Below are 12,086 nucleotides of genomic sequence, written 5' to 3'. Positions count from 1 at the left end.
TTAGTTTTAAGATTGTTTACTGTAATACTGTTTAATGAATTTGAGTGTGTGCATCTTGGAGTTTAGAAATATGGTAACAAGAGCAGAATATAATCTCTTGGTTTCAATAATTTTATTTAATCTTTAATTTCATAGCTATTTTATATCTATTTTTATACGCCCATCTAGACGGGACGTATTATGGTATCACGCTAGGTGTCTGCCTGTCCGTTCGTCCGTCCGTTACTTTTCCTAAGTGTGATAACTTCAGTTTAACTTAACCTAGGCTATTATAATTTGATGTGTATAATACTAGCATAGATCCCAGGAAGCCTATTGATTTTGAGGTCAAAAGGTCAGATGTCAAGATCACAGTGACATCTTTTCTCCTTACACTTCTAAAGTCCTTATTAATACGATATCTGTAGTTTAACTTAACCTATAGGCTCATATAATTTGTTGTGTATGATGCTACCAATAACTTAATTTTCTGTGTTACAGGTGGGCGTATTAGGTGCTCGCATTTGTGACACTTGTTAATCTTGAAATCTTTTTTTTTATCCTGCATTTTTCTGATTTATTCTTGTTATAGCAATAAGTCCAAGATTTTGGAACGTCGTCTGCGTTACCTGTCTGACCACTTCACCTATAATCTATACTGCAATGTATGTCGTTCATTATTTGAGAAGGATAAGCTCCTCTTCTCTTATCTTCTCTGCATCAATATTCTTCTGTAAGTAGTGACATGTTTATTACCCAGTAATAATAAATCAGGTGGCTCTATTTCCTTTCTTGTCATATATTTTTCCATTTGATCATTTTATTGTACATCACCTCACACATTTTCTCATCCAAGTCATTAGGCTTTAATTGACTTCTATGGATTCATTATTTTCATTTACATATAAATTTATCATTTGTCCTGTTTGTAAATGATATTCAATTCATTTAGGTTTGATAGAGTAGATACCTTACATAATCATTTTTTCAATATTCTTGTATCATGTAAAGATGACAGTATATTGTCGTCGATAAAGGAATCTCTTTTTCGTTTGTCATACTATTTGTACAATATTTTCAGCAAAACACGATACCAAACACATTTCATATTTTAATCTAGTATATTTTTCATGTGCTACATATTTAATTCCTTATTTTATTCATGAAAAATACCTTTCCAGACCTTTGCCTGCTCATAACCCAGAGCTTGATTATTCATCAAACAGTAGTGTATTTGCATGAATTATATATGGCTTATTATCAAATGTATACGACATATATCTTCTGAACTATAATTTTCATCAATTATACAGGGCTGCTCCGGATACGTAAGTTGTTTTCTTCCAATCAAATTGCATGTGTGAAAAAGGCAATGCATAGTTTTTCAAAATTGAAATTGATTAAAAGGAATGGGCACGTCTTTTTTCGGGATTTTGATAATGGCTAGTATAAAAACAACCATTAAATGATTATTATTTTGATTCATTTGAATTTATGGCAAAGCGTGCAGGCTAAATTCTGTGAAAAAAAAGTTTGAATATGTATTGTCCATTATTTTAAAAGATGTATGTTCCCAATTTGAAATCACCCAAATTTTGATGAAAACTTTGCATTGTCTCTACCTCTACATCTTGATGGTTCTGTTTTATCCCTGAATTTCCTTGTTTAACCCTAAAGCCCACCCCTGTGTTGGTTACTCAAACATTTACTAACATGGCACGGTTTTGCACAGATTTTACTGACTTTGTTTTATTGTTCACAATTGTTCTTGTTATGACATTGTTTTCAAGAAATGAATGTTATTAATATGGATTAATGTAGATGAGGTTTTTGGATGGATAATAATAGCATCAGCATGAAATCACTGTACCAGAATTTTATAAGTTTCATACACATAAATATTGAATAGTTTCTGTTTAAGCACAAGGGATCAATCATTCCCAGTTTTAAGTTTTATTGTCTCATCTGGCCGCTTTTCTGATGGCGGCGACGGTGTCAACATTGATAACCAAGGTTAAGATTTCAATAATTGTAATAATTGTAAATTTATATTGCGCAATTTTTATTTGGATATACTCAACTGCGCAGTACAATACATAACAGATAAGCAGAAAAACAATTATTAACAGGATATGCAAAAATTTTAGAAGTTAATTTAAGTTCGCTAAATTAATCGAAGAAAAATAAGTGAAGTTTAATTATTTCTACAAAATACATAACAAAAAAAATGACCTATTTATTAAAACTTAGATATAAAGTATATGGCCCTAGTTCATGAAACTTGGACATAAAGGTAACCAAGTATTACTGAACATCCTGCATGAGTTTCAGGTCACATGGCCAAGGTCAAAGGTCACTTAGGGTCAACTAACTTTGACCATGTTGGAGGTATTTGTGGAATTTTCATCATAACTTTGAAATCTTATGGATCTAGTTCATGAAACTTAGGCATAAAAGCAATTGAGTATCCCTGAACATCCTTTGTGCATTTCAGGTCACATGACATGACCAAGATCAAATGACCAAGATTAATGGCCATTTAAGATCAATGGCCATTTAAGGTCAATGAACTCAATGGCCGTGTTGAGGGTGTTTGTTGAAATGGCATCATAACTTAAGATAGTTTATAGATCTACACATATAGTTCATGAAACATAGACATAAGGATTATCACGTATGTTATGCACACATCTTAGGTCACATGATCATGGTCAAAGGTCATGTTGGGTCAGTGGACATAGTATTTTATTATCATATGAGTGTTTTCTTTTGCAAATAACTTTTCAATAGCTGTTTTCAAAGTCTCCACTGTTCTTAAATTGAATCACGTAATGCAGGCGAGACTGCCAGAGGCGTTCCAATTGTTTTTTCTTTATGCACTTTATTCAGTAATCCCTTTGAGATGTTATACTTTGGTAGTGGTCAAATGGTCTATCAATGTGATGGTGGCAGTAGAGGTTACTAACGAAGTTTATTTTGTATTGATAAGATACTAAACATATTATTTTATATCATTGTGTTTGATTAAGTGATGTAATAGTATATATAAGAGAGATAAAGAGAGTGCAAAGATCCTAGTAGGGTTTATTACATTTGAAAGTTTAAAGCTAATTCATATTTACCAACTAGTTAAAGAGACTGAAAGTTATTTGTCATATTTGCTTATATCATTGAATCTCAAAACATGAAATAAATTAACATCAACTTCATTTTCTTACATACGAATTGGTATGAAGCATGATATTCAGTGATCGTTGGCAACTAGGAGTAGTAAATTCAGTATTCTAAGATGGTAGAATAACATTTCAAACATGAAATGATTACATTATGATGGAACATTAACAAAAACCAAAAGAATGAAGAAAAGATGAATAATCAACGTGTTCATAAACACTCAAATTCCAGAAATATAAATAATTTATTTCACAATGTCTTTCTGTAAAATTTCCAATACAGCACATCAATGAATACGTACTGTGGTTTCCAATTGCTATAAATCATTTTAAAGAAAATAATTTTTAATGTTTTAAATGTCTGCAAAGTTTTGATAATTGTGAAATTTACTAGTTTTATTTTATTATTATTCTAGAGATAAAAAGGAGATGGATCAAACGGAGTCCATGTTTTTCTTAACTGGAGGAGTAGGTCTGGAAAACAAACTTGAGAACCCAGACCCATCATGGCTTTCAGATAAAAGTTGGGATGAGCTTTGTAGAATGTGTGACATGCCAGCATTCAAGGGATTTAGGTCAGTATCTAATCATCAATAACTATTTTTGTCTATTCACCTCTGTCATTCTGAAGTAAATCTTTTTAAATTTTGAAACTAAAAGACATTTGAATCTTCCACCATGTATCAAAACCATGTGATCCAAATTTCTTTAAAAAGCATAATAACATTTGTTAATTTATGATTTTAAAAAATGAACGAAAAATGTTGTTTGTGACTATACTCTTATTGCAATGGACGTTTTACTAGTCCAGTGCTATTACTATCAGGGAATTTAGATATTTAACTGGAATTAAGGTGTGTGTGTGTGTGTTTTTTCTCTCATTATGAAAAAAAAAATCATCAGGGATAATTTCCAGGACAATGTAGGAGAATGGAAGACCTTCTATGAGAGTAAGGAACCCCATCGTGAGTCACTTCCAGCACCATGGCAAGACAAACTTACAGACTTCCAAAGAGCTATTGTTGTTAGGTGCCTTAGACCAGATAAGGTAATGAATCAGGACTCGTAGGGGATATTGTAGAATTATTTTTTTAGTAGATATCTCTCTAAACAAATTTTACCAGTGTTGCATCTACTTTCATTGACAGAACATCATAAGATTGTTGCATAAACATTTCAATCAAACACAAGTGAAATAACAATGACAACTTAAAATCAAACAATACTTCAATCCACACTTCTTCTTTTTTTCTTGAAGTATTGTTACATATATTTCCATTCTTGTTGATGTTGTTTTGAACTACACATTTAAGTATTTACAAGTTATTACTTACTTGTAAAAATAAGATGTCATATGATCTTTGAATGTTCTTTGTAGTGGAAAGATAAAAGAATATTTTACAATATATTACCATGTGATAGTCAAGAATGAAAAAGAATTTCCTTAAGTTTTTGTATTAGTAATTAGTAGCTTTTAAATGAACTTTCAAGAGGGACAATTACTCAAGAAAATTAGAAGATATTTGGAAGATTTTATTTCTATCGCCTTTTATCTAAAATCAACCTGGAAATTGCTTTTGAATTCATTACTCACATCCTCATTTCAGGTTCTACCGCTAGTTACAGATTTTGTAATCAGCAAGCTTGGTCAGAAGTTTGTCCAACCACCACCTTTTGACCTTGCTAAGAGTTTTACAGACTCCCATGCCTGTGCTCCTCTCATCTTTGTTCTCTCACCTGGAGCTGATCCAATGGCAGCTCTTCTCAAGTTTGCTGGAGATAAAGGATTCAGTGGAGAGAAATTTAATGCTATCTCACTTGGACAAGGACAGGTAAGAATCTGTTTCAGGTTGTGGTTGCATTGTTTTCTTTGCAATTTAATGTTTAACAGGGTAGAAGTAAAATATTGAAAGGAAATTGTCCTGTTTTAGGCCAGAGGAGGGAAATCTTGTCATATTGAAATTACTTTAACACAAAAATATCATTAAGGATTAGAAACTGCAAGAAAGTGATATGTTTTAGTCATTTAGTTTTGTTTCAAGAGTCTTTAATGTTTTGCTATGTTGCACAAGCATCCTTGTATCAATGTTATCCTAGAAACTTTGTTCACTGAAATATATATCTTGTGATATTAACAGGGTCCTGTAGCTGCAGCTCTAATTGCTACAGCTATCAAGGAAGGTACATGGGTTGTACTTCAGAATTGTCATCTTGCCGTCTCCTGGATGCCTGCCCTTGAAAAACTTTGTGAGGAATTCAGTCCAGAAAATGTCAACCCTGAATTCAGGCTTTGGCTCACGAGTTATCCATCAGACAAAGTAAGCTATTGTTTCTTGAAGAATTCTTGAAACAGAAAGCGAACATTTCAAGATGTAAATTATATGTGTTATCCAAGAAATTGTATTTATAGGAGCTATATTTTGATAAAATATGTGGTCCTTAAAAGATTCCTCAGTTGATTTTCTCTATATTTACCTGTTTAGAGAAGAGTTGTATAAGACTTTCTCAGAATTAATTTTTTTTAAATTCTTCAGCATGGTCATTTTTATTAAAATAATTCTATATAGAAATACAGTAAATTCAATATTTGATAAAACGTCAGAGAACTTCTGGCTGTCTTGTACATATTTGTCAATTTTTTTACAGTAGACCAACAATTTGAATATGGTTATGAAAACTTGTATTCCCCTCATTTACCAATATTGTTCCGTAATGTCCCTGTGAATAATTCTTTCTGTTATCAATATATAATATGTAAAAATCTTTTTCTCTTATGTTAATGTTATAGTTTCCAGTGACTGTTCTTCAGAATGGTGTTAAGATGACCAATGAACCTCCTACTGGTCTTAGGATGAATCTTTTACAGTCATACATTAGTGATCCTATCAGTGACCCAGAATTCTTTGCATCATGTCCAGGAAAAGAACTGGTAAGTATATACAAAGATTGATGTTAAATCAGTTGCAAAAAAAAAATTTGTTTCTCTCTCTTTCTCTCTTTACCCTTTTCAATCAGAGGGACAAAGTGTTTAAGATTAAGGCTATGAATTTATGAATTGTCATAGTCATAAAAAATAATCAGTTGCAGTGATTTTTCCATAATGGAATTGTCTTGCTATGGACAAATTTAAGATTTTAATTACTTTTGATATATTTACTTCTTCTTAATGTAAAAAGGCATTTGAATTGTGTAATCTGTGTTCATTGTGTTTTATTGTTTGTTTTTGTAGATCTGGGAGAAGCTTCTATTTGGTCTTTGTTTCTTCCATGCTCTGGTTCAAGAAAGAAGAAAGTTTGGTCCACTAGGATGGAATATTGCCTATGGTTTCAACGAGTCTGACCTTCGGATCAGCATCAGGCAATTACAGGTAATCACTAATCAAAGTAAAAACACAAAGAAATCTTTGTTGCAGTTTAATAAAAGTAGAACCTCCTTTGACTATGAATGTGAAACATATAAGAATAATTGTTTGTGTGTTATAGTCTTTCTTTTTCTTCTTCTTTCTTTTTGAGGGAGTGGGATGCCAATGATACAATATTGAGACCTTGTTTGTATGACAAATTTAAGATGTTCTTGCAATGATAATTTCTCAACAATGTTAAGCATATTTTACTTCCCACCTTTATGAAATATTTTCCCAATTATTTTATGAATAGACGTAATTAATAGAACCAGCACTATTGATTATTGTTATATCATTATTCCTGTAGATGTTTGTGAATGACTATGAAGAGGTTCAGTATGCTGCTATTTCCTATCTGACTGGAGAGTGTAACTATGGTGGTAGAGTGACTCAAGAATGGGATCGACGCTGTCTTCTCACCATCCTGGCTGATTTCTACACTCCTGATATCATTAGTGATCCTAAGTACAAGTTTTCACCAAGTGGAGACTACCATTCACCTCCTAAGGGAACCTACGAGAGCTACATTGAGTTCATCAAGGTCAGTATACTCACATATCAGTTACTTATTGATGGTCAGCTTTTTACTTGTCATTTATATGGCCAAGCCTTCAGATGGTGCATATTATTTTTATGATAACACTTTCATTCATAAACAAAATTCTATTTGATTCTTTAAAGAGTAAATGTTACATTGATGAAAAAAAAACATTTTATCAAATTGATGCTCTCATTTTTTATAGACATCAAGTTTTTCCATGACAATTGATGAGTTGCAAAGTTATCTTTTCTCACTTATTTCTTAATGTATTTATTTTGTAATCGATAATAGTAATTTCCTTCACTAAGAAATCGATATAAAATCAAATATGAAAAATCCATGAACATATATTTGCTTGATGTATCTCACTCTTAAACTTGTTTCTTTGTTCTATAGTCCTTACCAGTCACCCAGGTTCCTGAAGTCTTTGGTATGCATGACAATGTAGACATATCCAAATCTCTTCAAGAGACCAGACTTCTCTTTGATAACATCCTTCTTACTATGGGAGGTAAGGGTATGGGAGGAAGCAGTGGCTCAACTGATAACATCTTATCAGACATCGCAAAAGACATTGTCTCCAAGGTCAGTATTTTTACTTTCAAACTGAATCTATGTAGGAATTCACCATTTGTATTATTAAACGTCACCTGAACTCTATATTGATGCAGATAAATAAATTGTCGAGGATGAAAACGTGAATCATGCATGAGTCATCCTTTTATAAGTCAAATGAAATATACCACATTACTTGATTTCTCCAATGTTAACAGATTGTTGGGTCCATACAGATTTGACTAAGGGCAGATTTACCTTATATAATTTTTATATGTGCATAGGTTAGATACAACTATATTTGTATCTATTTAACATACCACATAACTCATGATTTGCATTAATAAAAGTGCTCATCTTTGTTTATTTATCTGTGTTTGTTTATGATTTATTTTGTTTTAAATGTGTATGTTTTAAATAAAGCTATAGTTTCACTTGATTTTTGTAGTAAATACATGAAGATTGTATATTCATCAAAGTTTACTCTCATGTCTTTTTTTTGTCACAGCTTCCATCAAACTTTGATCTGGAGGCAGGCTTGAACAAGTATCCAGTTACATACAATGAAAGTATGAACACCGTCTTAGTGCAAGAGATGGAAAGATTTAACAAGTAAGCAAATAAAAGAATTGTGACAAAACTAAAAACTTTGTTTTCCATTTGGGAATGCACTTATATGTGATTCAGTCATTGTCTATATTCTTTGGAAGAAGATTCATAAAAGTGTATAAAAGTCATTTTTTCAATGCAGATATTAGATTTTCAGGATTTAACTTGTTTGTGATTACATTTTATCCTTTATTCTGAAAGTTTTGAATTATAATTTCATTTTGTTTTGCTTATCATCATCCTTCAAAATTGTAATTTTACTGTTCCAGCTAATCTCTAAGTATCTATTTACAAAATCTTCATCTATTTCATTTTGATTTTCTAGCTTGCTGATAACAATCCGAAGTAGTCTGCTCAATCTTCAGAAGGCTATAAAAGGATTGGTTGTTATGTCCTCTGATCTAGAGGGTGTTGCTCACAATCTTCTTATTGGCAAAGTAAGAAATATGAACATTTCTAAATTTAAATTAATGATGGTGCATTGTGGTGATTGCAATTTTTTTTTTTTGGGGGGGGGCCTGTTGAATATATGTTAGATATCATATCAAACTTATACTTTGGACCCATTTTCTGAACTTGGGTTTAGATTGTGGTCGTGGTTTAACTATGAAAGCCAATTTTTTCACAAATCTGTAACAGTAGGGGTACAATTTGATTCGCAATATATAAAAAATGAATAGTTTTCTTCAACACTAAAGCAAAGGAAACAAACAAAAAATATATAACAAACACGATGTTAAAAAAAATTTGGATTCCCATAATTTTAGCAGACTTAGGGGGTGTTGCAAGAAAATACTGCAATCAGTTGCAAATATTCTGATGCAATTTTACAATTAATTGATCAATTTTATTTACAGCCAATCAGATTACACTCATTCTTGTAAGAAGCACATCAGAAATCGATTTACATTCAAATTATAGACAAATGGTTGATTTAGGGACCAAAAATAGACTCACATTTGATCGCAAGTTTCTTGCAATGCCCCATGAGACCTGGGGAGCGTTTCATGAAAGGACTTGTCGGACGTTTTATCCGACAGGTCCCATTTTATCCGACAGTTACTATAGTAACAGTGCCTCGCAGCCAATCAGAATCAAGGAAAGGTGTCAGATCTGACAACTTGTCAGACAAAAATGTTGATAAAACGGTCCCCAGGGCTTAAGTAGAACTAGTGGACTTCAGAATATAAACATTAAGTATATCCAGTGTATTGTGTAATATATGGATGTTATTCTATTTTGATTTCTTGCTGCCCAGGTACCAGAGATGTGGGCCAAACGTTCCTATCCAAGTCTGAAGCCTCTCGGTAGTTACATCAATGATTTCCTAGCCAGGTTGAAGTTCCTGCAGGATTGGTACGATGATGGCAAACCTATGGTCTTCTGGTTGTCTGGATTCTTCTTCACTCAAGCTTTCTTGACAGGAGCAATGCAGAACTATGCTAGGAAGTATACCATACCCATTGACAAGTGTGGCTTCCAGTTTGAGGTGAGTACAGTTGTTTGTTCTTTAGTTTGATCATGGAGGCCATATGTGGTTCCTTTTTAAACATACAAATCGCTCTGTACATGCATAATATATTTCGTAATTATTTGTTGCATTGAATCTGAATAATTGCAAACATTGCAGTAAGAGAAAGATAGTATCTTCATTGTGATTTTACTTTCTATTACTCTGTTCACACATATAGGTGTTACCATCAGAGACAGCTGATAAAGCCCCTGAAGATGGTGTTTATGTAAATGGACTCTTCTTGGATGGTGCTAGATGGGACAGGAAACGGTAAACATTGATCAGATTTTAAATGCATGATGAAGATTTCTTATTTCTTAACTTTGATTTATTTCATCAAAATACAAGTTCAACATTATAGAGTATACACAATTTAGTTCAATTCAATGGTGTATTGAATCTTGATTTTGTGCTTGGATATACTTATCGATTTATTAGTTACACAATCATGTTCGATTCCCTTTTGGGTACACAATCTATAGTCATTAAAATGTGAAAGTTCCTGTATGATACTTGTAAATAATTAGAATATTTTATGAATTTATTTAAAATTGCAATGTAGGGGACAATTAATCTTCTAGACACGCAAATGATAGAGGCTGCTTTCTTACAAGTATTCGTGTTTTTCTTGTTGTGTTTTCAGAGGAATGCTTGGAGAGTCATTACCTAAGGTTCTGTTTGACTCTGTACCAATCATCTGGATTAAACCAGGTAAGGTCTCTTTTCTCTTCAGTATTTACATGTATATGCTGCCTAGAAATTGTTGGTATAGGTTTCATAGGATCTGAATATTCACATGTCCTTTTTTTTCCAAGTCCTGCAAGTCAAATTTTGTCTGCAACAGCTTTTTCATTAATCCTAGTAATTAAAATTTTACTTCAGCAAGTTTATATATGTTTGTATTGGAGTTACCTGGTATTGCTTGCATATCTTAAATATTTCCAATCAATGATGATACCTGGTTTATTTCTACAGGCATAAAAGCAGAGTTCAAGTCTAAAGGTGACTACATCAGCCCTCTGTACAAGACTAGTGAGAGGAGAGGTACCTTGTCGACCACCGGTCATTCTACCAACTTTGTCCTTGCCATTCATCTTCCTACTGACCGTCCGGTAGAACATTGGATTAAGAGGGGCGTTGCCCTACTTTGTGGGTTGGATGACTGAGTACATCAGAGGTTTTATCGTTCACTTGCTTCTTTAGAGTTATATGCAGGGTGATAAAGATATTATATGCAGACCTGCCAACTCTCCTGGTTTTTAAATTTCAAAATGACCCAAAATCACAATGGCTTGATTTCTGAAATTTCATGTGAAAAAAAAAAATGTTGGAAAAATCGCCAGAGACCCATTCATGCCCCAGTCCTTCATACATCTCAAATAGCCTGGTCCTTTGGTTAAGGTGTTAAAATACGAGAGCTTCTGGGGGCACTGCCTTCTTGATCCCCACCTGTGGCTCTGCCCCTGAATCCTACTGGGGGCTTGGTCAGTCTGGACCCTGGTCATTGGTTGTCCAGATTTTGCATTTCTAAATGTTGGCAGGTTTGTTTTATGATTATTAAAAAATAAGTTCAGATTTTCAAATTGTACTTGGCTGTTGGTCCACAGATTGTATTTTGATGGGTCATTGCACAAAAACAAATTATTTTGTTATTTATTGCATTCAAAATTGTAATGTGTCTTAGTAGCAAATCAAATTCAAGATTTCCATGGTACCTATTTACAGCAAATTTATCATAATCTTAAGTTGTATGCATTAGGGTCTCTGTTGTGCTAATTTCTGGCCATATGTTTGTACAATATATTATGTAAATGATGATGTAAGGTTAAACATGTGCCAGCAAGACTAAAACTCCATTGCCAGACAAAGATGTATTTTTGTCTCACCTGCATAGCAGAGTGAGACTACAGGCGCTGCTTTTCCGATGGCGGTGGCTGCGTCAACACCAAATCTTAACCGAAGGTTAAGTTTTTAAATGACAGCATAACTTAGAAAGTATATGGACCTAGAAACTTGGCCATAAGGTTAATCAAGTATTACTGAACATCCTGCCTGAGTTTTGAGTCACATGACCATGGTCAAAGGTCATTTAGGGTCAATGAACTTAGACCATGTTGGGGGCAATCAACATCAGAATCTTAACCTGAGGTTAAGTTTTTGAAATGTCATCATAACTTAGAAAATATATAGATCTAGTTCATGAAACTTGGACATAAGGTTAATCAAGTATTACTGAACATCCTGTCTCAGTTTTGAGTTACATGACCAAGGTGAAAGGTCATTTATATTTAATGAACTTTGGCCAAATTGGGG

At 33.0% G+C, this 12,086-nt stretch overlaps 1 protein-coding gene across 2 annotated transcripts in view; it reads left to right on the top strand.

The window, feature by feature from the left end:
* LOC121410141 (dynein heavy chain 12, axonemal-like) overlaps positions 1-11,040 on the top strand; it is a 53,155-nt gene extending 42,115 nt beyond the window's left edge. Inside the window, exons 52-67 of one of the 2 annotated variants that reach the window (XM_041602028.1) lie at positions 572-712; positions 1,293-1,307; positions 3,569-3,727; positions 4,056-4,200; positions 4,760-4,984; positions 5,291-5,470; positions 5,941-6,081; positions 6,382-6,519; positions 6,863-7,096; positions 7,493-7,681; positions 8,160-8,263; positions 8,586-8,697; positions 9,519-9,749; positions 9,952-10,043; positions 10,417-10,484; positions 10,749-11,040. In XM_041602028.1, the coding sequence (XP_041457962.1) occupies positions 572-712; positions 1,293-1,307; positions 3,569-3,727; positions 4,056-4,200; positions 4,760-4,984; positions 5,291-5,470; positions 5,941-6,081; positions 6,382-6,519; positions 6,863-7,096; positions 7,493-7,681; positions 8,160-8,263; positions 8,586-8,697; positions 9,519-9,749; positions 9,952-10,043; positions 10,417-10,484; positions 10,749-10,939 (2,365 nt within the window). In that variant the 3' untranslated portion in view covers positions 10,940-11,040. The remainder of the gene's footprint in view (positions 1-571; positions 713-1,292; positions 1,308-3,568; positions 3,728-4,055; positions 4,201-4,759; positions 4,985-5,290; positions 5,471-5,940; positions 6,082-6,381; positions 6,520-6,862; positions 7,097-7,492; positions 7,682-8,159; positions 8,264-8,585; positions 8,698-9,518; positions 9,750-9,951; positions 10,044-10,416; positions 10,485-10,748) is intronic. The other variant, XM_041602029.1, reaches the window with a different exon arrangement.
* The last annotated feature ends 1,046 nt before the right edge of the window (positions 11,041-12,086 follow it).

Source organism: Lytechinus variegatus, chromosome 3, assembly GCF_018143015.1.
Source record: "Lytechinus variegatus isolate NC3 chromosome 3, Lvar_3.0, whole genome shotgun sequence".
In the NCBI taxonomy this organism is placed as follows: Eukaryota; Metazoa; Echinodermata; class Echinoidea; order Temnopleuroida; family Toxopneustidae; genus Lytechinus; species Lytechinus variegatus.
The sequence above is the reverse complement of the archived record's forward strand: the minus strand, read 5'-3'. Positions and strand labels throughout refer to the sequence as shown.